The following is a 26,841-nucleotide window of genomic DNA, read 5'->3' on the forward strand; positions in this document are numbered from 1 at the left end:
ACATATGTGGTTTGTTTTTTTTAACAGAACCATCTCAGTGTTTTTTCAGCAGTTAACCCACTTGCTTCAAGTATAACTTCCAGTCTGGCCTCCAGTGTTGGATCAGATAGTTCATCTCCTACAAGTGTCTCTGCTATCAGTGCCAAAGCTCTCCCGTTCTATTCCAGCAGTAACACAATTGAATCGGTAATAGGTAAGTCTTAACATTTAATCTCCAATTGTACATGTGTTGTTGCATCATTTAAGTTCTTATTGTTGTAGGTGTGTACAACATTAATGTCTTCTTTATTGTATGCAATTAAAAGCAGTATCTGAAATTTTATTTAAATGTTCTCACCCAAAATCATGATTCACAAGGTCTTCAAGGAAGTGTAGGAATGAGTGAATGGGACATTTAAACTGGAATTTTGGCATGAGTATTGGCCAGTGATTTAAAAACAATGTGTAAAATCTCTGTAATGCAACTCACTGTTGCTAGAAGTGCTCTCTCCTCAACTTCTGTTTGTAGGCTTATGAGATTTATTTTTTTTGTTTTTAATGTTACCATAGCATGTGCAATTACGGATCTTAATGTGTTTGTGTGAAAATGGGAGATTTTTCTTCAGCTAACTGTGTATTCTCCAGTCTGGTTACTTGTATGATCAAGGACAAAATCTTTTGTTTACACTATGTGGACCAGATCTGAAAGGACACAGAGAGGGGGAGCCCTTGCTTTCTGGGTGCACAAGACAGATTCTGGGAAATACTCGCTTCCAAAATTTCTGTTATTAGCCCAAAGCCTTTCCCATGGTTCCAACCAGCTAGACTGTTTATGTGGAAAATGGTAAAAGGAGATAAATACTTCAGTAATAATTAGACACCGGGAACTTCAAAACTGGTCGTGGTACTCCTGCTGTGGTCTCAGAGGGGCTGGATAGAGGGGAATAATTGCTTCCCCTAACTTGCTGGCTACACTTTTACTAGCACAGGCCAATGTGCTGTTAACTTTTATTGCCACAGAACATGCTGAACATGTCACTCATCAGAATTCCTAGGTCTGTTTCTGCAGTCCACCTTTCTGATTGTTTGGCCCTCAGCCTGTACTGCTGCAAGGGTTTACTCTGTCCCAGGTGCAGCATTATTCTGTTTGCCTTTGTTGAACTTCCTGGGGTTTCTGTCAGTCCAGCTCCCCAGCCTTTTGAGGTCCCTCTGAGCCGCAGTCCTGCCATCAACTGTATCAGCTGCTCCCCATAATTTAGTGTTATTCACAAAGTTGTTGAAATTTCTGGCACTTTTACACTGAAAGTGGATTACTGAGGAGGCCGTGGCAGGAAATGTTACACTTTGAAAGATGCTGTATTTCACATTCTGTGCTGTAAGTCCCATGATTACGGAGCTGATGTGATTAGCTGGTGTACTTGAAGCTTTCTGTGTTTAAATCGATGTGTAGCAGCGACCAGGAGACTGCAGGCAGTGAGTCAGCACTTCAGCATGGTAAGTTAGGCATTTGCTCTCTTAATATTTTCAGGAAAGAAACCTATGCAGAATATTGAGTAATGGGTCTCTTTCTGCAGTCTCACAAGTGTATAGCTTGCTTTCCGTAAAGGTTTGTTTGATGATTTGTGTGTTAGATTTGAAAATAACTTTTAAATTATTTTTAAATTTCAGAATTAGAATGAGCAGAATTTTAGTTTAGAAATGCAAGTAATATAATTTCATCATCTTACAGTTAATATTTTAAGGTATACTATGGAATGAAATCATGTTTTTGTCAAGATAAGCATTGCTTCTGGAATAAGTAGAGGCTAGTTGGCTGTGACAAGTTACTCATATAACAATAAAAATCATGATCTAATTTCTGTATACCAGACATGGTGCTAATTCAGTATAATTTTAAAATCGTGATATACTGAACAAGTATTGCAAAGTTGTTTAAACAGTGATATGCTATGTTTCCTGTGTCTCAGTGTGATTGCATTATTGAGCGTAAGAGACTCTTGATTCCTCTGAATTAAACTATGCTTCTGCTGTCTACAGATGTTTTTCTAAAACAGTTTCCAGTATCTTATGTTTGTTAACACAATATGAATCATAAAATACGTGCCTCATGTATGTATAAGTTAGTTACTTTATGGTAACTGCATAGATATTTTTTTTTCCTTAAAATAATATAATATATATATAAGTTCTTTTTCCAGAGTTCTGCTTTGTGGATATACAGAATGGCATTGAAAATAAACTGCTGCATGTAATCTGAATAGAGCAGAAAAATAAGACATTATTGTAGAACAGAAAATAACTACATAGTGCCCTTGTAGGAAGTGGTAGATTGAAGAGTTGTGAAAAAAGGGATAGAAAAAGAGCTGCAGCAAGGGAAGAGGCTAGGTGATTATGGAAAAAGGGGATGATTGGTTTTGGATAAAGGATTAGGGGAAATGCAGGAGGGTTACGTTAGGAAGGACTAAGGAAGCTTTGTCAGACAGTGGGGTCTGTAGCCCTTTCTGTGGCCCTTTATGTTATGAGGAGCTCCAAGCCCTCTCTGTCTGTTCCCTGAGTAATAGTCTGCAAGAGCTGGGGAAGAGAAGGGTGCAGCGGATTTGGGTATAAGCATATCAATCAGAACTAGTATTTAGCACTGAGGCTTGGGCAATATGTTGAAAACTGAGGAATGATAGAGTGGAAGAAGTTTTATTGCTGCAGTCTACTTCTGTCAGAGTCAAGGGAGATGGGTTGTCTGGTTTTGTTCTGGTAAAAAAAAAAAAAAGCAGCAGCCTAATCTAAGAACATAAAAGCTGCAGCATGTTTTAAGTCCTGAAAATGAAAGGGAGGTGGGGAAAAAAGATAAATTAGGTCAGTAAAGTGTCAAAAGGAGACAGATTTGGAGAGGAGTAAACAGGGAATGAGCAACAGTGAAGGGAAATGACTCAAGTGGTGGTAGGGATAAGGTGGGACCTTAACATTAGGGGACATCTGCCAGCCTGATACTCAGCCCTGTTGTCTGTGTTAGGTTCTGGCTGGACATCCTGCTGGGATGTTTTGGTTGCTTCCATTGCTTTCTCTTGAATACCAGCATGGAGATTTTGCTTGTCTGGGAGACTTGCCATTCAAGGAAAATGGATGTCTCTCCATTTGCTTCCCATGTGTGCTGTGATCTTAAGATGCTGTCCATGTTTTCTCCCAGTACTCCAATGACTTTCCACCATGTGTGGTGGAATTTGAGAAAGCTAGAAGGTATCAGAAATTAAGCTTCAAAAATCTAGGTAATAAACAGTAAGGAGTCGTGCCAGTCCTTGTGGTAGGGGAGAACACGTGTGGCAGGGTGAGTTAAGACCTCATGTGAGGAGAATATGATAGGTTAATGATTTAGTAAGGGTGCAGGCTTAGATCTGACCTGCTATTTGAGCAGTATGATTTGTGTCAGCCTTGTGCTTTGCTCTGGCTTGGTGTACTTGCATAGTGATATACTGAGCCAGACACTGCAAATAACTTTGAATGTTAATAACATCTGGGTGATGTGGGGAATTGCAAGAGCTTGAAAAAAACTAGTTTGTTTCCCTTTTGAAAGCTGTTGATGGTGCTGAAGGTGGGATTTTAAAGCCTCTCTTTCAGTCAATGATTGAGATAATTTTGAATTCTTTGAAAGAAAGTGGAACAGTTTCACTTGGTGAAAGTGAGAGGGATCTCTCCCAGAACATCCTGCAGCTTACTGATGAGAGGTTTGCTCTCACAGGTGTATGGTAGCTCTGCACAAAGGATGTTGAGACAGGGTTCACATGTGAAGATTTATTATAGGGTTGCATGGCTCATGGCACGTAATGGTGAAAATTATTTCCAGATAAATGTAGAAGCATAAGAAAAGAGAGAGAGAAGAAAGAGAATGAGAAAACCGTCCCAGTGGACAAGTGGGAAAAGACATGATAGGCAGAGCAAACAAGCATCCTTCCTCTCTTGGGCATCCTCTCCAGTGCAGCAGCTGATTCTCTCTCACATAATAATTTTCCCATATTAACTGTATTAACTATAGTTTTTCATCAAGACTGTCCCAAACTCCTTATGGGCTCTTCCTGCTTGCAATGTTTCTGGTGTTAATTGGAGCACACTTTGGTCAGTAGATGGTGCTGCGTGCTAGCTGGTTGGTGAGCTGTGTCCAAAGGTATTACCGGGCCCCTCTAATTCAAATCAAAAGCTACCATCAGGAGTAGGAGAAGAGGAGGAAGTGTGTTCTCACACCAGTGGCAATCCCTGCCCTGTGAACCCACCATGAGAATGCTCTGAAGCTGGCTGGTGCCAGATGGCGAGCATAGCAAGATAGTGAGCATGAGAACAAGGAAGGAGACGTACTGTCCCAGAGGCGCTGGAAGGCACTGCCAGAGCAGAGGGGTGGAAGAGCAAGATAGGCAGCTTACGGTGTTGCAAGTGAAAGGCCCTAACACACCTGTGAAAGGTAAAGACAGGGTAAGGCTCACAGCAGCAACGGAGGTCCAGAACCTGGTATTTAATCTGGGTTTCACGCAGCACTTGCAGCCACTCTATGCCTTGAGTCATCAGGTAAAAGGAAACCGTCTCTCCCCACCTTACAGTATTGTACAGAAGGGCTCACTTAGGCACCTGTCTCCAAGAGAAGGTTATTGTTGCCAAACTGAAAACCCAGGGTATATCCCTTCAGGCTAAATTGCAGATACAGAGGGAGCTTCCTCCCCGACTGCTCGACACCAAGCTGATGTATCAGTTCTGCTGAAAGATCAGGGTTACTGTTTGGGCACAACTCCGTACTGCTGAAGTTGTGTTGCTTTTGAGACCCAGACTAGTAACTCTTCACAAAGAGTTGTGTTAACTCTTCAGCTCTCTTTGTCACAGGCATCACTGTGTAGTATGTGAACTTTATCTCTTAACTGGTATTTTGTTCTGGACAGCTTAGGCAGCTTCCTGAACTGGAAGCTCGCAGACTGTGGAGTCAAGTAGCCTGGTCAACATTGGAAATGCCTATACGTAATAACACTGCACTGATCTCATATTAATGATCCACATAGTCCTTTCAGTTTCTGACTTGTAGCACTTTTACAACTGTCTAGTACTTCTGCCAAAGATTTTCTGCAGTTGACAGTGCCTAACGTTTAGCACTAGGCCATGAGAGATGAATCAGTCCAATTCCAAAGGAATCAAGAGATTCCTTTTGGATCTTCTGAAAACTTTTACACAAGCTGGTGTGTCTTCTGTTTCTGTTTGTACCTTTTCAACTCATTTAGGCTTTGTGCCAATTTTTAATAATGATTTTCAACATAAAATCTAAAAATTCTTTAGAGAGGTGATTGCTATCACTAACCACAGTGACTAGGATCATCACTTTCCTCCCTGTAAAATCAGCGTTTATGCAGACTTGTCTCCTGTCTTCCTGACTGTGCAGTTGTTCAACATTAGTTAAAGTATAGGTACAGAGGGGCAAATTACTTAATTATACCTCTATGTGTGCAGAAAAGAAGTTAAGAGGAAGCAGGGCAAAACCGCCCATCTTCTAACACTTTATAAGCAGTGGACCTAGTAATAAGTATACTGATAAGAACTTTTTCTTGACATTGCTTAGAGACATTTTAGACCAACATAAGCATTAAAAGCAAAGGCAGTCTAACTGCTAAGTCTAAACAAAATATGATTTTTTAATTTTATTTTAAAATATTGCACATTTTCACTTGAATATTCTGACATTCCTTAGATCTGTGTACCCTGATACGTAAATTAGTTACCCCGAGGGCTACCTGTTGAAAGGGGCATTTACAGTGCCTTCCCTCAGGTGTATAATACCTGGGTTTCTTCAGTAATAATAAAAAATATATTTACATAGGTATCCAAATTTTATTTTTCTTCTTTCTCTGTTGATGTACATCTAAGCACAGCAGGTGACACGGATTTGTGGAAAATCCAGATAGATGGCCACCTCTCCTTTATCCTCTGTTCATCTTACCAGTATAAAGAACCGTAATAGCTTTTATATGAAGGTTTTCCCTTTTAGAAAATAGAGAGGATATCCTTCGCTGTGTGTCAATAGTGTGCTTAAGATGATGACCTAGATGTGAAAGGTTCTGCGATGGAAGCACTTACAAAAATAGTCAAACAAATTTTTGTTGTGGTTTAATCCCACCTGGTAACTAAGTGCCACACAGCTGCTCACTTGCTTCATCCTCACCCAGGGGGATGAGAAGGAGAATTGGAGAGGAAAGTAAAACTCGAGGGTTGAGATAAGAACAATTTACTAATTGAAATAAAATAAGAACAAAAGAATAATAGTAACGATAACAATAACAGTTGTAATGAAAAGTCGGGAGAAGGGGGGAGGAACGAAATCCAAAGGGAAGGGAGGAAAGAGAACCCGTGACGCACGCACGGCACAACTGCTCACCCCCTGCTGACCGATGCCCAGCCAGTCCCCGAGCAGCGACCAATAGGCAGCCCCAACCACCCCCCCTCAGTTTATATACCAAGCAGGATGGCCCATGGTATGGAAATGCCCCTCCGGCTGGTTCAGGCCAGCTGACCCCGCTGTGTCCCCTCCCAGCTTCCCGTGCCCCTCCAGCCCCCCAGCAAGGCCTGAGAAACCAAGAAGTCCCTGATGGCACTGTTCCCACACCAGATCCAATACACAGCACTGCACTAACCACCGAGAAGAAAATTAACTCTATCTCAACTGAAACCAGGACAATTTTCCTCATTTCAGCCATGACAGTTTTACGGATAATTCAAGGATAATTCATTGATACAATGTTTTGTTTAACAGGTTCTGCTTTAGATTTGCATTTTAAGGATGTGAACGTCGCATCTATAGATAGAGATTTAGAAGATCAAGAAGGCAGTGACCTTGGATTAGCAAGTAAGAGGTCCAGTTTATAAAATTACGTTCGTTTTAAATACCTTTCTTACCTTTCTGAACTGTTACTCATCCAAATAGTTACAGACAGCAAAGACTTTGAGGAAAAGTCCTCAGTTTTTTGTAACTGAGTTTTTTAACAGTTTTTTTGCAGCTGTTTAAGTTTGTGGTGTAAGGGGGTTGCACTGCTACCATCCTGTCTGTATTTTGTAAGAGATCAGTCTATTAAATATTTTTTGAGGGGCTAACGTGCTTAATGACTTGGGCCCATGGACATGATAGTTAATGGAAGGACCTACATGCCTGTACTGGAAGGCATTATGCTTGGGCTTGACTGCCTGCGTGTTGAGCGCTGCCATGTCTGACACCAGGCAGTATGTGCTGTGGGGACCAACAAGTACTTCCATGATTAGGTGGTTGCTGAGAAGGGGGAGTGAGGATAATTCTTGAGGAGAAGGAGCTAGCAACCTTTAGGACTTTAATACTTGCAAGTTAGGGACTGAGTATTTCTATGAATCTTAACCTGGAACGAGCAATTTAGTTGAAGGTTGGGAAGTATTCAGCCATTTGGCCTCCTCTGGGAAAGGAGAGGAAGAAGCAGCAAAGGAGGTTGGTGCAGGGAAGAGACAGCAGAGAGGAAAGGTGAAGGGTAGGGAACATCAAGAAATTAAAATGTCACCTTCTCTTTGTGAAAGCAGAAAAGGGAAAATAATTGAGAGAAAAAAAAAAAACAAACAGAAAAACAGGAGGTGAAAACTGAGGAACTATAATTTCATTATCATATTCCTTTGAGAGTCATAAAGCAAGAGAACAGACACGTTTTTATAATATTTCCATTTACTTCCTGGTATCTGTTTTGCTAGCGTTTCTTTGGAGGAGGTCTATGGTGATTCTTAAGTTGGTTGTGGGTATGTGTTAAGCTTCCACTCACACAAACAAAACTGTATTCTTGGAGGGCAAACATGTTCCTCCCATGTTTTTCTTGCCCTGTGGCTCTAGACACAAAGGGTAAAACAACTATAGCTACATACTGTTTTATTATTGTTGACTGTTGCTCCAGGAAGAAAAACTTGCACTTATTGTCTCTATACATTAGGTTTTTCTTCCTTTAAGTTAACAATTATATTTTTAGTCCGCTAGCTTTAATGAATATACAGATATATTTCATGTTGTTGGAGTATGTAAGCTGTCACTGGGAGCACAGTGGATAGGATGATAACCCCCCCAAGCACTACAGATTCAAGACTTTGTCATAAGGCATGGAAGTCATTTTGACCCAAGTGAGTATCAAGTGCCCTCACTCCCTCAGGGGAGCATGTATTACAAACAACTGTAAGTTGCTTCTTTTCAGAAATAACACAGGTGTCCAGAGAGATTCTGCTTCAAACTTCTCCTTCTTCAAGTGCTTCCTTTGCAGTGAAAGGGGACAGTCCTAGGCAAGTTCACTGATTAGTGTGTGGATACATGAAGCTTCAGAGCAAATGGAATTCAGGAAAGTCACTTGGTTGGAAATGGACTTTTTCACTTCATCAGCTTGCTCATTTGGAGGTGGGCACAACAGAGCGACTGGTGACATGCTTCTGTCTTCAGATCTGAGCAGAGCATTTGGGGAGGCAGTTTACAGTCCTTTTGGTGCTGTTGATGTTTTGGCATGAAGTAGATCTAGGCAGATTGTAGCGGTGGCTTCATTATTGATAGCAAGAGCTAGAAGAAACCAACACTGAATTGCACTGATTAAGAAGCTCCTTACACCAAATTACTAATTTCTGAAATCTTGATGACAGTGATACAGGCTCTGGTGCCCCTCCCACCTTGACTGTGTTTTCTCCCAAGGTTGTTTTTTTGTTACTAGAGGTCATATTTGTGGTACTTGTATACTTCAGGTTATTAGGGGATCCATACAGAATGACCCAAGATGTTAGAGTGTCAATAGGTGGTCATCTAGTTTTATGTAGATTCTCATCAGTAATGTTAGTGGGAATATCTTCAGAGGTTTTAGGGCTTTGTATTTATTTTGGTTGATTGACAACTTAAAATTTTCTGTCCAGTGATGATGCTAACAGGTTGTTCCTTTGCCAGAACAGTTTATGTGTTGTCTAATAATGTTTTCCATTATTGTTCGTGATATCCCCCTTCATACAGGCCTGGAAAGAAACTGATAATGTGTGCAATTTCAAATTTATTTCTCTGCTAGTGGTGTCAGGCTCAGCAATTCTCCTGATGCTATAGTTTGTTTGACTGCTATTTCAATATTTCATTTACTGCTGTGTTCTATGCTGAAGGAGTGACTGTGTTTCATTGGAAGTACCATGAAGCGTGGAACAGGAAGAAAGTACTGTAACCAGTTTTATTTGTATGTGCAGGATAGTTCATGCAGTGCAATAGGTTGACCTTAGTGGGTAGCCAGACACCCATCCTGCTGCTCTCTCCCTCTCCTCAATAGGACAGGGGGAGAAAATAAGATGAAAAAGCTCCTGGGTCAAAATGAAGACAGGGAGATCACTTACCAGTTACTGTCATGGGCAAAACACACTTGATTTGGGGAAAATTAATTTATTGCCAATTAAAGTAGAGTTGGATGGTAAGAAACAAAGAGAAAAGCTAAACCAACCCCCTGCCACCTTTTCCCCAGGCTCGACTTCATTCCCAGCTCTTCTACCTCTCCTCGTCCCGAGCGGCACAGAGGGATGGGGAATTGGAGGTAACAGCCAGTTCATAGCGATTCCTCTCTGCTGCTCCTTCTTCCTCACACTGGTCCCTGCTCCAGCATGGGTCCTCTCCACAGACTGCAGTTCCTGTCAGGCAAACCTGCGCCAGCATGGGCTTTCCATGAGCTGCAATTCATTCTGGCAGTATCCGCCTGCTCTGACCTGGTTCTGTCCACAGGCAGCAGGAAGATTTGTGCTTGTACCATAGCCTCTTCCATGGGGTGCAGTGAAATCTGCTGCACTGTGGTCTCTTCCAAACCTTCCATGGGCCGCAGGAATCTCCACTCCAGGGAAATCTCCACCCTGGCAACTGGAACACCTCCTCCCCTTTCTTTCCTGAACTTGGTGTTTGCAGGGCTGTTTCTTGCTCCCTCCTTTTCTGCCTGTGAGGCATTTTTTTCGCCCTTTCTTAACTGTTCTCCCAAAGGTGACCCCCAGAGTGGCTGAAGGGTGCAGCTGTGCCCTGCAGCTGGTCTGCCAGAGCCAACTAGAACTGGCTGTGTCGGGCATGGGGCAGCCCCTGGCCACTTCTGCAAGCCTGCCCCCTGCCAAAACCTTGCCCATGGACTCAAGACATGCAGGCAGACTGTATTTGCCAAAAGTCAACTGGATTTGAAGACTACTTTAAGAACCAGAGAAGAGATGGTTCTTCTGCTACCATTTGATACAGTGCTTGTGTGGGGCTTTACTTTGGGTCTCAAAGAGAATTCCTGCTTGGCCGTTTTTTTTTTTTAACTGAACTCCTGTTAAAGGAGAAATTTACACAGACGTGGGTACCACTAGGTTTGCTTTAATCACAACTCGGAGCTGGGTCACCACCCCAGTGAGTGGCAGAGAACGAAGGGATACAGCACAGCTTATTTACACTTGTCAAATCATTAGTCAATGCCCAAGGTTTTTAGAAGTTTCCTTTGGTCCTGTCAGTTCTGTGAATCCATCACCTGACTCTGTCCCAGTTGATTCATCTGTTCGGTTCCAGTCTCTGCTTCAGTTCCAGGCTTCTCCTTGGATCGTGATCTTCTTTCTGCCTGGTTTAACTTACATACTCCTTCAAGCACACTTAGTCTCTGAACAAGCAATTCCTATTAATCTTTATTAATTTTTCTAAAGACATCTGCATTTCAGAAAGCACCTGTGTACACAAATTGATCATCTATTGTTTCTCTATTCTCCTACTATTTAACTGGACTGGAGTTTAAACCAGCCTTGGATTAGGGCTATACAAGGGCCAAGGCCTGGTTCTGCCACTTTAGCTGCTTCAGCGCTTTAAATTTCTTAATTCAAAATAAATTTTCTTTAACCCTCCCTTTACTTTGTTGCTTCCTTGCTCCTCTTGTAAAGAGCAGTGTACGTTTATTGTCTGATACATTGTGTACATCTGTGGTTATGTGTCTTGTCTTATATCTTCCTCATATGTTATCAAGGTCATGAGGCTGACCTTGATAACGTTTGCTGAGTATTTCAAGAGACACATATTTTTAAGCCGTCATGGCAGTGCAGCTTGTAATGAACATCCTTGTCTTTTTGTTTTGAAATACTTCCAGAAAGAATGATGTTTTCTCTGATTACATGAATTCACTTGTTTTAAGCAAAACCAAAAAACTAGAATCACAACCCTTGATTTAGGTATAATAATTTGACTGCTTTATTTTTTTTAAGTAAGGGTGATGTAATTTTTAGTTGCTATTCAAACATATTGATGAGTAAAATCTTCACAGTAAATGTTGAACTGTTTCCTGATCAGGAAAATGCACTGCATCTGTGCATGTTTATTTAAGTAATTGCATGACTGAATATCCTTTTTTAGTACCTATTTTTAATTATTGTAATTATTTTGGGAAATGACAAACAATGCATTTGTTTGACTGAATTATTATTTTTTACTTTGTTTCAAACTTGGTTTTCATAGAGAGTTAAGTACATTTGACTTTTAAAATCTGAACAAAAGCAAAAGTACATAGAGGAATGAAATTGAGCTATGTGCTGTGTATGATTTTCAAGGTATGTGGTCTCACTTGCTTAACTCTAATGTATGTATTAAAATAGCAATAAAATTTTTCATAATTCTTTACATTTCAGTCCGTTTCTCCACTTGCGTTAGTTGCTGGCTGTAAAAATGAGTAAGTCAAATAACTTGATCTGAAAAGTGTTTTCTCTTTCTTTGTAGCTGAGGATGAGGCCACTGCTGTGTAAAGCTACAAATTCTCTTTTCAGGCACTTGGAAAACTACTTCCAGGTGTTCCATTTTAAAAAATATTGTTGCAGTAGGAGATAAAGCTTTCTTTTTTTAAAGGAAGATATTTGAATATATAACTTAATTTTCATTTTATATATTTTTCAGAAAAATACTTACAGAGAGCTGTGTGTACTGCTTTGGAATAAATCTTTTTTTTTGGTTTTGTTTTTTCCCTCTAACGTATACATAGGTCAGAGATTACTGGGAAGTTCAGCGCCTGTCAGTATTCCAGGTTCTCTTGTTCGTTCCTCATCTTTACATTCATCATCATCCCTTTCAACCTCTCCACTCAGTTCTCTTTCACAATCGCTGTCTCAGTCTTTTGTCTCATCCACCACGGCTTCCCACCACCAGCAGCCTCAGCCTTTGAAGACGGAACATAGTATGTTAGGCACCTCAGCCTGTTCTCACAGCTCTTTAGGTAAGTTCGTGTATTGTAACAGGGAACGAATTCTATGGTAGGTAAGAAATGTCCAGTTCAAGGCTTTGCATGTTTCTAATGACTTAATCTGGACAGCAAAGCCTAGCTGTTGTAATTGATAGCGCTACTGATAGTGGAGTGACATGTGGTATGTAGGAGAAAGTTTGAGTGAACTCCATTCCTAGTGAAGGGGAAAGAAAGAATTCCTGGAAGAGGAGATATTTACAGAGGCATTTGAAAGGAATAAAATACAACAGTTGGCATACAGGCAGCAGTAATGCATTTTAACTGCGGCATTTTGCTAAAGGAAAATACAAAACAGAAAGAAGGGGAATTAAAATGAGGTATGAGCTTCTAGGAAAAAGGTTTTTTGTATATAAATGAATTCCCACTCCTCCTTTTGTGGACTGTAGTGTCTCATATTAAAAGCGGCAAGAAAAAAACCCGTACAGGAACTCTCCTGATTTGCTCTAAATACTGTAAACATTTTCCAGTGAAATAATGTTGTCTTGCAGATAAAAATATAATTTTTGCATATTTGGCACATCTGTTTTGTTCTGCATGTGAAACATTTTGCAGCAGAGTATGCAGAGTGATTATTTTTTCTGCCTTTGTTTTACAGGTTTAAATGGTGTTACAGGGAGCATTTGGGACTTTGTAACTGGGAATTTCTCTCCTAGTCCATCCCCAGTACTAAGCAGTGGCACTACCCCCTCAGTAAGTTCAAACACCAGTGGAAATGAATTAAGTCGAGTTAGACAGGAACTTGATGATGCCAAGAGAAAACTAAAACAATGGGAAGAATCTTGGCAACAAGTAAAACAGGTACACTAATTTATGGTAATTTTTTTTTTTTTTTTTTAAACAAGCAAGCAGCTCCTACTGCTTTTCCTTTTTACAGATCTTCTTATCCTTGGACCCAGAGTTTTATTACAGTCTGTCAAAGGAATGTTTTTTCCATCCTCAAAATCAGCTAGCAACATAAAGGAAACTGAGCTTTTTAAAGGGCAGTTCATCTTCAGGAAGTTGATCTGCCTCTCTAGACAAGGACATATATACATATTCTGGGTAGGGCTGAACAGCAACATATCTTTGTGTTTAAATAACTGAAGATATATATTCCTTCCTGTACCTCTTTCAGATGATAAGCATGCAAAAAAAGTAGAGGATGTCCAGCAGCTGCGGTCGTATAGCGTACCCGGACAGTATCTACCCATCTCAGCAGTTAAGCTGAGGTTGTTCATAACTGCCAGCCTAGAGCATTTTCTGTAGGCCTTTCCTTCCCCTCATGTTGTTCTCTCTGTGATGAGGAGCAGTCAAGTAGCTGTACTAAATGTTGATAGGTTTTGATGTCTCTTGACATTAAATTACAAATTTAACATTTAAAATTTGCTCCATTTATAAAGCTCCAAAAAGGCTTTTTACAGACAAGTAACAGTCACATACCTAAAAATTACATTAAGTCAAAACAAGAAGAGATGTTCATTAGAAGGTAGGATAAGCAGGAGGAAGCATTAAATTGACAGTAAATGCATTGTTAGGTCTAAAATTAGAGATTACCTGCATCTTTGAAGGCTTTTGTATTTGGACGTCTGTTGTTAGTTTAAAAAAAAATGTTTTTTATATTCTGGAAATGTCTTTCTCCCAGGCATGTGATGCATGGCAGAAAGAGGCTCAAGAAGCAAAAGAACGTGCTAACATCGCTGATGCGGACAAACAACTTGCTCTTCAGAAGAAGGAGGAAGTGGAAAATAAATTAAAAAAGCTGAAGGTGCAATTAGCTGCTTGTCTGTCTACTACATTACCTTATATGAAAAACTATGGAGATCTAGAAAAGATACCCTTGCCAAAGCTTCGTTCCTTACAAAATCGGCTGCACTTAAATTTAGAAACAATAGACGAGGTGAGTTTCTTCTTCTGCATAACTATTTCTGATTAACTGAAACTGGCAACTCAGTAACATTTAATGACATATTTGTGCCAGGTTTCATTTTAAAGAGCCAGACTGCTCTCAGTGTTAAGTCTTCCTTTTCTGGAATACAGGGATGGTTCAGGTTTCTCAACCTAATGGATTCTAAGTTTTTGATCAGCTATCAGAACAAACTACAAGTGATTCACGAGTATTCTTGGGGTGATGAAAAAAAAGACTTAAAGCCAGCTTTTACTCCCAATGTTTTAGACACTATCTAAATAAATAAAAAGTTGCCCTAAATAAATTACAGTAGTTACATGCTTTTCACTTGTTTAGAAGTTAGGTGGTGAAGTTCCCTGCTAGGAGTTCGTGTCAGAGAGGCCAGTACAGACTTGGAGCATAGAATCACTGACATGAGAAAGGACCTCTGGAGATCATCCAGTCCAACGCCCTGCTCAAAGCAGGGTCAACTCAAGCAGGTTGTTCAGGGCCTTGCCCAGTGGGGTTTTGAGTATCTCCAAGGTTGGAGAGTCTGCCACCTCTGTGGGCAGCCTTTTCCAGTGTTTGACCATCCTCACAGTAAGAAAATTTTTTTCATGTGGGTGTGTGGAATTTTCTGTATTTTAATTTATGCCTGTTATATCTTCTTTCACTGGATACCACTGTCAAGAGTCTGTGCCTGTCTGTTTTACTTCCTCCCATCAGGTTACACTTACACTAGTAAGATGCCATCTCTTCTCAAGACTGAACAATTCCAGCCCTTTCAGCCTCTCCTCCTATGTCAGGTGCTTCAGTCCCTTAATCACCTTAGTGGCATATTGCTGTATTTCACCTTCTCTCAAATCCAGACTCAGTTTCTGCCAAATTTTAGGATGCTCTTCTGCTGCCAGATTGAGGGCATTTCTCAGGGCTTTCAAAGCTGGAAGTATCAGGTGCCACTCCTCTGAGCACATTGAGGAAGATAATAATGACCGTGCACTGCTCCAGGCACCATACTTCAAACCTTGCTGGGCACAACTTGGTTTGACATTGCTTTCTCCCCTGCAGTCGCAGAGGGCAGTGACATCACAATATGACACCAATTCTTGCTCTTTTTGTTTCAACGGTGACAGCACTGCTCAGACAAAAAAAAAAAAAAAAATTTCTTTCACAGTGGGGATGGTCTGCTGTATTCTTGTACCTGTTTGAGCTCAGCAGGGTCTTCTCTTGTCTTTTCACCTCCTGTCCAGTGCTATCTGTATCAGTATGAACTACAGCCTTGAAGAAAAAGTCTTTAGAAGAGTTTAAAACATAATGTAAGTCTTTGTCAATAAAGAAGGTGGATTGAGGACGAGGGTTGCTGGTTACCAGGCTTCTGTTATCAAGTATATTTACAGGATTCTGCATTGGATTATAAAACACTATTGTTTTTCTCCAAAGGGATTTTAAAGAGGAGCAAAAGAGTCTTGGGATCTCCTACCAAAAAAGTCATTACATTCTGGAATGGAAGTCATCTTGGCCAGGCTGCAGTGATCAGAACCATTACAATTCTTTCCAGTTTCTCAGATTTCCTTTACCACTGTGGCCTCTTCCTACCTAACTCTTCCTTCCAGGAGACAGTTCCTGTCTTAGGTAGTGCCACACATAGCATTCTGGGTTCTTTTAGTTTGAACCATGTCTTGCTCTTCAAAAAGTAACATGGCTTTTAGCAACTTTTCAGTTGTTCTTGTTCCTTAATAGGTTTGACATGGCCGATTTCATGGAGACATTTATTTGCAGTAGTAACATCCTCCCCCAAGTCTGTGTCAGTAGCTTTATTCAGTATTGCACATTTGGGATTCTTCCGTTTTGTTCTAATGCAAACATCTCCCATGGCATGAGAAAACCTAACAGTGTTTTGAAATGGCAAAATGAGGGAGTATGTGACAATGAAAAAGGCTTATTTCCTTGGTTTTGTTTTTGCTTGTTTGCATTGCTTGTCCCAATTATGTAGAAAGATTTCAGTCCAAAGGTTCAATCCTAGATATTTTCCTTTCTAAAAGCACTTATACTCCTCCAGATGCTACTTTAAAGGTTGCCTGTGCTCTGATCTTATGACCGTCATTCAGCTATCCATCATACAAAACCACTGTCCTTTGTGTTGTTAAATTAGAAGTTTATTTGGGACAGTTATGTGTAAAGCTGAATGCAGCTGTTTACTTTGGAATAATTTTTACTGAGTGCAGTAATCTTTTTTTTTTACAGGTGATTTTTCAGCTTCAGTCAAAGAAGTGTATCATATGTCAGGAAGGTGACTGTAGCGTTATCCTGAATCCATGTCAACAGTATGTACTTTGTGATCACTGTGCAGCTGCACAAGAAGAATGTTCCTGCTGCAAGAAAAAAAATAATCTGTGGTAACATGCAGGCATAGTACTCATATCATGTTCATGAATTAAATAATTTTACGGTTTTGCATTTTGTATAAGAATTACATCGCTCATAATTAATCCATTTAATAGTGCTAGACTGATTTCCATTTTGATGTCAGAAACTTAGTTGCTTTAAGATAGAGAATAGGGCTTGCTCACATTTACATATCAACTGCAGTTATTTGATGAGGTTCTGTAGTCTTGAGGTTCTTTCGTTCCCCCTCCCAGTCCCATCACAGCCTTTTCCGACTTCCACTTAGATTCCTAGTGCACAAGCTACTTAGGTTCATTTGCACTGTAATCACTTTGTATAAATCTTACCATAATGCCTGAATGAAATGTTTATACCTGTTATTTTCATTAAAAGAAGATAGATGCGTAGGGGATACGTAGGTACAGTAACTACACATTTAACAGTACAAATGGTCCCTTTGCCATGTCTGGTGTGTGTAGAAATGCCAGAGCCAGTATTTTGGACTAGGTCTAACACTATGTTTACTTGGATGCTTGAAAAACTCTGATTAATGTAAAAGCACTTTGTAATTATTGTGTTTTGTTAGAAGATATGTTGTAAATTGCTTCAGGCTGCTTTCTAGGTCTTATGTTTATTTTTTAATATGCAATAATATAATGTGTTACATGTGTACTGTGAATTTAAAATATTTCACATGGTTTTACTGTTAAATCACAATATGATTAGATAGAAATGACAACTTATCTATAGGGTTTTTACAGTTTATGTTAACTACATACTGTAGTATTTATAAATGTACCAGTGGAGACAAAAACAGTGAGGCACATAAGCTTTCACATTCAAAGACATGTTTTCAATTTTGTGAAACAGATCAGTTTTAGTAAACAACCGTGCAATTTGCATAGTTCCCTCAGTTTGGGTGTTTGTAGTCTTAAAAGTTTTTGTACATCTCCTAACCTGTGTAGTACTTATCAGGAGCAGATATGAGATATATATTATTACCAAGTGCCTATGCCCAATATCCTATAAAATGGCAGAAGACATAAAAAAAAAACTTTGCAAATAATTTCTATTGCTTAATTTTGTATTGAACAATTTGACAATAACTAGAATACTTCTCTTGCTTTTATAAATATTTAAAAATACACATTTTCAGTAATGAAGTAATGCATATTTGAGAGGAACTACGGAATTATTTAAGTATGTAATGAGGCAGTGGCACTTTGACAGTGATTCTTTTAAAAGGTGGTAATATTCTTACTTCATTCTGGTAGTTGGGAACATGCAATTCAGGAGAAGTTAATTAATTACGGCATGCTAACACTGTGTATTTTTACTTTTCCTACATGGAATAATTGCCTGCATTACTCCTTTCTCTGTTGAATTCAGGTGTGACACTAGTACAAGTTAAGATTGAAATGACCTACTACTGTGTTACGTGATTTGTATCCATATTACTGTGTTCAGTATGGAAAGTGAGTTCAGACAGGCAGCAAAGAGTTAAACCTATTTAAAGTTCAGTCATGCTAAAACAAAAGCCAAGATATATACTAAAATCATTGTTGTCTAAACAGAGTTCTTAGAACTGTGTCAGCATTAAATAAAGGGCCCAAGCCAGTAGTAGTGAAATCACTATCATGGTTGGGTTTCAACATTCTTTGTACAAAGGCTTGAGTTCGCAAAAAATCATTACACATTTTCTGAGAGAACTAAATGTATAGACTTGTCACTGCTTTCCTAAGACATGTCAATCTGCAGGAACGCTGGAGACCTTTCGGGAAGGGAGAAGGAGGATAAAATATGAAATTCATTTCTACTTGTTTCTGTTCCAAAAATTTTGTCTGAAGATCACTTTAAAGAGCAAAGTTGGATTTAATAATGTGATTTTGTTGACTTTAACAGTTTGTCTAAAAGGTTTGTACTGAGAAGAGTATAAAGTTGGACTGTATTTGCATTTTCAAACACACTTTTCTGTCCTAAAATAAGATACTGCCATTTTAGAGGTGTAGCCAGCTTTGGACTTCTAAGAAAAGGAACTTCGAACACAAAGTTTGGCTGTAGGTGTTAATGTATTTCTTGCATATGTGCAGTCTATAACAAAGACTGATTTTTGAACCTTAACAGCATTTTGGACTAAAGCAAACTTAGTTATGTAAGGGGTTTGTTTTGTTTTTAAACAGTGAGCAAATCAAAGAATAATGTGAAATTATAGTTTGACATTATTTTACATGTTTTTCAAATAAGCAATCATTTTGGACACCAGTTTACTGTATTTATCTAGTGTTGGACAGCATTCTGTAACCATTTTGCTTACAAAAACATTTAGAAATATCTTAGTGAAAATTTTTACTTTGCTATGTTAGAGGAAACCAGCTTAGGCCACATTGTGCTGCCCACACGCAGCTATGTGACATTCATTACCCACAAGACATCGAAGTGTGTGCGTGCTGCCCTTCCAAAATTGTAGTTGCTCGTGTGTATTTTAGTGCATTTGCCTGTGTTCTAAGGCTAGATCTTGGTCCTTTTTTTCTTTTTTTCTTTTTTTTTTTGGTAGTAACAGGCAATTTTCCTAATCTTGCAAGTGCAACTAAAAAGGAATGTAAAGAGCGCTTGCAGTGTGAATCATCACATTCACGCTCATAGTTTATTCGTGCTGTATTTTTAGAGGCAGTGAACTAGTATGTTTAGTCTGTTGTATGTTTTGTATTTTACAACGGGTCTTGAAAATAATGGTGTCTGTCCTGTGGTAATATCAGTACTGAAAATGTTGCAGGTGTTGCCTGTAAATTTCTTTGGTGCTGAATTATGGACAGATTTAAAAACTATCAACAAACCATTTTGTGGAGGAGAGGAAAACATATACCAAAGAAACATACCTATTCATGAAATTCACAGACTGGGCAGCTTGCTATAATTGTAGACAAATCCTTTGGTAATCACTTGCACCATACATCGTCATTAATACAGTTGTTCTTTGCAAAATTATTTTTGTGAAGAATTACAAGCAAAGTGTTCTGTATCTTATTAAAGCAAGTCAACTGCAAATATAAATAAATACGTACTTTTACACCAGTACTTTGCAATGGAGGACAATAAAATATATGCAGTTGACTAGAGACAGCTATTTGGAAGAAGTCAGAAGTGACACCTGACCTTTGTAAGTATTCATCTTTGTACTATATACACCGTCGAGAAACTGGATACATTAAAATTACATTTTTGAAAGGTTACAGTACAGTAATTTGCTGAATTCACAAACTACATAAAAGTAAATGAAATAGATTTTCAAGATTCATTTTGGTATCTGACAAAGCTCTGTGTTAATTTATGTAAGAATATTAATTTTTAATGTGAATTCCATTATGTTGTCAATTATTTTAGCCTGGGGAATAATAGATTAAAGTTGTGATTTCTCAGGGTTTTTACAGTTAGGAGCTGTAATTTAACCAGAAGTATGCTAATTACAGATGGATCCGAAGCTGCATGTTATAGGCTTATTATTAGTCTTCTTTGAATAGCAGATGATTAAAGACATACTTGTTTTGTTCTATATTGCCATTCTGAGTATCCTAGTATTAAATAGAAGTAGTAATATTACTGTCACACTATGCTTGTGTAACTGTGGTCATCATCAGACCCTATATAAATTGGGAATTTTTACTCAATATTAATTTATGGAAGCTGTTAACGTTTTGATTGTACAGACAGAAATGATTTTGTGAATGAAATTGTTCTTAATACAAAACATATTATTTATAATGCATACTCATTTACTTGTAGTGAACTGTTTAAAATTGTTAACACTTGTTAAAACTTTTCTACACTATAGCATTTATGCAATGGTTTACAGAATTCATGGAATTATTTTTATTACCAACATGGAAATAAAATTTTGAACTTTATTTCTGAGCCATACTGTGTTTAGAGACTAAAAAATGGCCAGGTATGCTTTCCTCTGCAATCTAATTATGGCATTCCTAACCTTTTCAGGCTTTCAACCACTGGGATTGGCATTTACTGTCTGAAGGGAGAGAGGGGGCTAACTGGGATATAAAGAAACTGATTCGGGCTACAAGACAGAGGCTGTCAAAGTAATTAAAACGTAATCACTTTTCCGTTCCGTTCTTCTCTGTACCGCACGTCCTAGGAGCGCACACGATGTCTCCCGGGCTGGAGTGGCAGATGCTGAGCGGGAGCGCTTCGGCCCCGCCCACGCCCCGGCTCGGCCCCGCCTCTTCCGGCGGCCCGTGCCCGCAGCCCCGCGGGGAGCGGCGGCGTTGGTAGGCGGGGGCAGCTGAGGCGTGCCCGATGCGGGGCGGGACCGTTGCGCCTCCCCGGCCCCGAACTTCGCCCGTCCTAAGGTGCGAAGAGCCTGGCAGCACACAGTGCTGCGGGTGGATTCACCGGGGTGTTCTGGAGCCGCTTCTCCGGCCATCCGGATCCGGCCTGGTAAAGCCCAGGGCTTTTTCAGGCTTTTTTTTCCAGACCGCGCACCCCCGGCAAGGCAATGAAAGTGGGTTACCAGACGGTCTCAGCTTACGAGTGGCGTTACGTGAGAAACTGATTTAAAGAACGTCAACATTTCTTAGTGACTAAGTAGCCTTTATTGGCAGCGCTGGGTGCATGGGGGATCGCTCCACCAAAGTCATGCACACCGAGGGAACCCCTCAGCCCCCTCCTTATACAAGTCACTCATGTCTGTTCGTCAACTTTCCGGGAACTCATTAACATATCTCGCACCTGGACAATTGCCACATTCCCATTCAAAGACCCAGCACATCTTCAAGTTAACAACATTAACATCTCTCCTGCCTGGACAATTAGCACATTCCATTCAAGAACCTAGTATATCTTAAAGTTAACAACATTAACATATCTCGTGCCTGGACAACGTCCTTGAGTTGTGTCTGCACAGACTCTATTCCTTAGTGGTCATGTTTAAAGTCTCCGTCTTCACCACGCTGCATGTACAACAGGCATCTAAGACAAAATGTCCCTTTTTAAAGATAACCAACCCAAGGACTTAGCAGTCTGTGCATCCGTCGTGTTGCAATAAGGGGCCCTGGACATCTCCCGACCCTAACTAAACATAGGCGCGTCATCCTTTAGATAAGCGCTACAGCATTCACCGTTCAAAAACGGTGAGGAGGGTGCCGGCAGGGCGGGCCTTGCCTGGGGGTTGGCCCCAGGGGGCTGTGGCGACTGCCGGGACACACGCGCCTTCTGACGGCCGGCGCTCGGTAACGGACCGTGATCCGCCCCGTCGCAGCCGCCGTTCTGGCGCAGCGGTGCCTGGGCTGCCCGCCTCGCCCACGCCACCGGGGCACCCACGGCTCCGCTCCCGGTCCGGGCGGCCCCGGGGCCTGCGGGGGAGCCTGCGCTAGCCGGCCGCGCTCTGCGCCTGGGCCCCCGCCCCGCGAGCCTCGGGCCGCGCCTGGTGCCCCCCGCCAGCAGCCTCTTCCCTGCGGGGCTGCCCGGGGCTCTCCTCCGCTCCAGACGGGGGCCCGGCAGACCACCGCTCCCGCAGCCAGCCGGCTGTCCCCGCCGGGCCGGGCGCACGGCTGCGGGCGGGCTGCGGCTGGCAGCGAGGGCCGGGCCGGGCGGCGGCCTCCGGGGAGCGGCAGTCCCGGGTCAGGGCGGTGGCTGCGGGCCCGGCTGGCGCTGGGGCGGAGCGGCGGGAGCGGTTTTGTTGCCGGCTTCGCGTGGCGGCCGCTGCGGAACGGGCCGGTGCTGCAGGCGGGGGTGCCCGTGCCATCGCTGCCGCCCGCCGGTAACGGCGCTGCGGGGCCGCCGCGGCCACTGGTGAGGAGCTGCCGCTGCCGGTCCCAGCTCGGCCGCCTGGGACGGGGAGGGCCGGCGCCGCCCGGTGCGGGCAGGGGCTGCGCTGGGCAGGCCAGTCCCAAGGCCATTGGTGCCTGCCCCCCAGCACCTCCCTGTCGGCTTTTAACGGTTTTTTGAGGAAGTTTTAACGGTTCTCGTGACCAAGCTCAGCTGTGAGTTTTAAGTATATGTGTATATGTCCCATTTCTGCAATCTCTTGGGTTGCTGAAATTGCTGTATCCTTTTACATGCCGATATGCGTGACAGAACTGTGCAGGTTTCTTCCAGTTTATTACTAGTCTGTTCCCTGCTTTGTGTACATTGTGCATTGTTCAGGAATCTTAGCACAGAAAATATTTGAGATGTGAAGATCTCCAGATCATTAACATGCTTGAAAGGCAGAAATATTTACTGGACTATTAAGTCATGTTGTTTTTAATGTAGCAAAAGTTGTTCATCTGTTGGCTGGCCCTGTCTGTGGCACTAGCTAAACTACACGGTGCAGGAAGGATTGTTTAGTGCTTTGGGGTTGTGTGGTTCAAATGTAATGTATTGTCCAATTTGTCTTGTGTGTCTTGCATGTCTTCCACGTATTCAACTTGTTGCAGAGCTGAAAGCAAAGAGGATGCCGTCGGTAATACAGAAGACACTGCTGTGAGCATAGAATGCATCTCTGAACAACTCCACAGATAGACTGTGCTGCCTCTGAACTGAACACTCCCCCTCAAATAGTTTACTTAAAGAGCAAGAGAAATAAATGGTAGCATGTCTTTTGTTTCTCCTGGTTGCTGAGGACTGTTGCCTCCTGTTGAGACTCCTTTTCCTTTGTGACCTGCAGCTCCTTTTGTACATAGGCAACTCTGTTACGGCTGTACTTTGTTCTCCACTCATGTAATAAAGGTGAAGTCTGGAGAGCTGTACACGCTGCCTCCTGAACTAGTTGGACGTAGTGTTGGACACAGGTGAACAAACACAGCCTGCCTTTTAAAAACAAAAGCAAAACCTTTGGGATGCTTCCAGGTACAAATCACACACTCGGTCATTGCTTTGTTGCCACTAAGGGAGTCACTTTTAAGTTCCTGAACAGTGGTAGATTGTCTTTTATTCATTTAAACAGTTATGTTTATTTGATCCCCACTTGAAGCTCAGGAAGAAAACAAATCACGGTTTGGAAATTGTTTAGAAGAAAACTCATGTTCTTGTACCGCAGACTTTTGAAGATATTATACTGTGGTCCTTTGCAGGTCTCTTGCTGTAGTGTGCAAAAATGTATTTTCTTACACTCATCCTATAGCCAAATGTCATTTTGATTCAAGTATATGTATGCTAAGACAAGTGTTTCAGTAAACTGGCTGGTATGAGCTCAGTTTCACCAGCATGAGTTGACAAGACTGTCCGATGCAGGCCTCAGTTAACTCATAATTGCTTGGATGATTGCATTGTTTCCTAATTTTTCACCATGTTTTTATGTATATATATATTTATATATATATATATATATATATATATGTATTTGTTCATTCCAGTTGTGTTTTTTCCCTTCTTTTGGGGGTTTTGGAAAGGTGGGCACAGAATGAGAGTCTTTGCAGGGACTCAGGAAATAATACTGTTTAACAGTAAAGCTTAAAGTGTTTGCTGTACGGAAGGTTTCTCTGTACCCACCGCATCAGTTGCTTATTTAGCAGTGCCTGATGTTTATAAGAGTGCCCTGTGGAAGTCTGCATATTCATTAATGAGCTAACAGTAGGTTGGCTCTGTGTAGAAAGGAGGAGAACTATGAAGAACACCCACCCATCCCTGGTTTGTTTGGGTTTTTTTTCCTTAAACATAGTGTTTCCAGGGCCTTTGCTTTCTCTTGCCACATTGGCAAAGCTTCCCAAGCTCTATTCCCCCATAGTCACGAAAAGTCTTCAGTAATTGCTGGGATGGTGAGTTTTGGGCTTCTAGCCCTCCATTCCTTCAGTCGTGAATTCCACTCAGTTAAAGACTCACGAGAATTGCTTAAAGCTTGCATTTGGCGGTCATGCCTCAAACAGTGAATTTGTGGAAATCCATTTATTTATTTATACTAATCAAGAAACAACTGTAATACTGCATCAAAATGAAACTTAGTGGCTGCTGAATCACTGAGTAATAGCATAGAATCGCTGCTTAAGCCTTTACCACAATCATTGCAATGTTTGTTTGTAGGCTGCTTGGTTCTTTCGTAAAGTTGTGTGGCTGCGTGTGGTGCATTATTCCCAAGGTGCTCCTTACTGCTCTGATGCTCTGCATGTTCGTGGTGCTGGGTAAAGCGGAAGGCTCTGTGGCTGGGGAAGAGTGGCATGGACATGTTACTGCTCTCTCTGCACCAGAATTTCGACAGCTGGGTTTGGCTGCTAAATTGATGGAACTACTGGAAGAAATTTCAGAAAAGTGAGTACCATGCTTATCTTTAATCTTCTAAAAGTAATCTTTCTACAGACACCTGTCCATGGCTTAGGTATTTGAGCTGCATGAAACAGACCCAGAATTTTGCTTTAAGTGGTGGTATGATTCGCTGAAAATTCCCTGCAATTAAAGAACAAGACTAAAAATGCTGTGTGGCAGTGTAAGATCTCAGGGTTTCTATGAAAGCTAACGTGCCAGAATGAGTTTCTCTGTCATGCTTCGCTGCTTGTATCTGCTGAAAATTTGATTTAGTGTCAAATGAACCCACAGAGAAATGTCCTGAACTCATGGTGGTAGGGCAACCCCATTGTAATTGGTAGAATTGGAAAACAGTACATTTTGAAGAATTTGCCTTGTGAGGAGAAGGGCTGCCTTGTGCTAGGCAACTGAACTTTGTGACCCATTCCACCACTGCCCCTGCCACACACGTTGAAGGAGCTAGTCCCTAAGCCAGTGCAATCGAAAATGTGGATTTTATTTTTTTTTTAAATAAAAATTTTCTTACATATATGAGACCTGTGTGAGTGCTTAGCTTGCCCTGTTCTTTCTGTTCATAATTCTGAACCCACGGGCTGGTATAAAAGAATGGTTATGTGACAAAAATAAAATAAAATCTGAGCTTATACTGGATTTGTCCCTTGGGAAAGGAGTGCATCTGTTACTGCAGTGTGAAAGGTGTTTGATTAGCATATGACATCATCAGACCTGCTCTTGGTCTGATTACAAGTTATGGGCTATTTAGCAATACATTCACCTGCTATTCCTTACTGTGGGGGTTTTTTGGGTTTATGTTTCCAAAGAAAGGGTGGATTTTTTTGTCGATCTCTTTGCAAGAGTATCAAGTCAGGCTGCAGTAAATACGTATAAGCAGCTCGGCTACCATGTGTACCGGACAGTATTGGAGTACTCCTCTGCTAGCAGTGGACAGCAGATGCTTACGGTAAGTGGTTCTGCCTTAAATTAAATGGAAAGGTTCTTGTGTTGAGGGTTCCTGGGCCTGTTTGTATTGGGGTTTTTGTTGTTTGTTTTTTTTTTTAATATGGAACAAGTTCAGATAGTTGTTGATGAATGGGATTCTGTATAATGCTTTAGATAGCTTTTCCTACTGAAGAGTACATCAGTTATGAAACTTGATTGCAGGAATCGGAATGAAATTGTGTCAGGGGAAGTTCAGGCTGGACATTAGGAAAATCTTATCCACTGAAACGGCATTCAGTCAGGGCACCAAACCTGTCAAGAGCTCAGGGAGCATCTGGATGATGCTTTTAGTCATATAGTTTAGTTTTAGGTAGTCCCACAAGGAGCAGGGAGTTGGACTGGATGATCCTTACGGGTCATTTGCAACTCAGGATATTCTAGGATTCTAGGAAATCTTCTTGAAAAATAATCTTAATGTAATAGAGAATTCACTTAATATGGCTTTGTGCAATGACTGTCTTTTATAATAGCATTATTTTCTTTTGCCATAGATATGAGGAAAGCTCTTTCCAGAAATACAGAGAAGAAATCTATTATACCTCTGCCTCATCCTGTGAGACCAGAAGACACTGAGTAACTGTAAACTGTGATTGATTGCAGACAACTTAGAGTGTCAGTTTCCTTCTCCCCCAAGCCCCCAAGAACTTACAGATGAGGAATATTAGGCTCAATGTTTTTCCCCATGAAATACCAAAAAGCAATACTGAGAAGCTTACTAACGCTGCTTCTGTTGGTATTTGCTGCATGTTTGTGCTCTTACCTATTCAGGGAGGTACAGTTCTGAGCTTAATACTTGATACTGCTACTAGGAGACGCTTTCAAGTGATCTGAGTGCAGCTCTGGCGACCCAAAGCTGGACAGGGTTGGCAAATGCTGATGTAGAGTTTTGGTGGTAAACTTGACCAGCCTGTCTTAACGAGCAGGCATGTTCTTTGTTCACAAGCACCGTTTAGTCCCATGTAGGCTTCCTGAAAGTTTGAAGGGCCGTGGTCACATCTTTCCTTGGTCACAATGAACAGTTGCCTGTGCAGAGTTGCTTTTTAAGGAGCATGCTGTGCTTATATTTTCTGTTTGGCTTTGCATTTGGGAAATAATGTAACAGTTTCAGCTCAACTGAAGGAGCGCGATACCTGA

General features: G+C 41.2%; 2 protein-coding genes across 14 annotated transcripts in view; both read left to right on the plus strand.

Annotated features, from left to right (window-relative positions):
- Positions 1-20,381, plus strand: part of UNKL (unk like zinc finger) — a 60,337-nt gene extending 39,956 nt beyond the window's left edge. For 10 of the 13 annotated variants that reach the window (XM_055803846.1, XM_055803850.1, XM_055803845.1 and 7 more), the window contains 6 exons: positions 28-193; positions 6,749-6,841; positions 11,973-12,203; positions 12,826-13,028; positions 13,852-14,106; positions 16,339-20,381. In XM_055803846.1, the coding sequence (XP_055659821.1) occupies positions 28-193; positions 6,749-6,841; positions 11,973-12,203; positions 12,826-13,028; positions 13,852-14,106; positions 16,339-16,494 (1,104 nt within the window). In that variant the 3' untranslated portion in view covers positions 16,495-20,381. The remainder of the gene's footprint in view (positions 1-27; positions 194-6,748; positions 6,842-11,972; positions 12,204-12,825; positions 13,029-13,851; positions 14,107-16,338) is intronic. The other 3 variants (XM_055803848.1, XM_055803847.1, XM_055803852.1) reach the window with 3 other exon arrangements.
- Positions 20,382-23,913: 3,532 nt separating this feature from the next.
- Positions 23,914-26,284, plus strand: LOC101923133 (N-alpha-acetyltransferase 20-like). The gene is given in 4 exon segments (XM_013301373.3): positions 23,914-24,714; positions 25,530-25,539; positions 25,541-25,676; positions 26,199-26,284. Coding segments are annotated over 4 exon segments (471 nt in total). The 5' UTR covers positions 23,914-24,475.
- The last annotated feature ends 557 nt before the right edge of the window (positions 26,285-26,841 follow it).

Source organism: Falco peregrinus, chromosome 5 (genome assembly GCF_023634155.1).
Source record: "Falco peregrinus isolate bFalPer1 chromosome 5, bFalPer1.pri, whole genome shotgun sequence".
NCBI classification, from domain to species: Eukaryota; Metazoa; Chordata; class Aves; order Falconiformes; family Falconidae; genus Falco; species Falco peregrinus.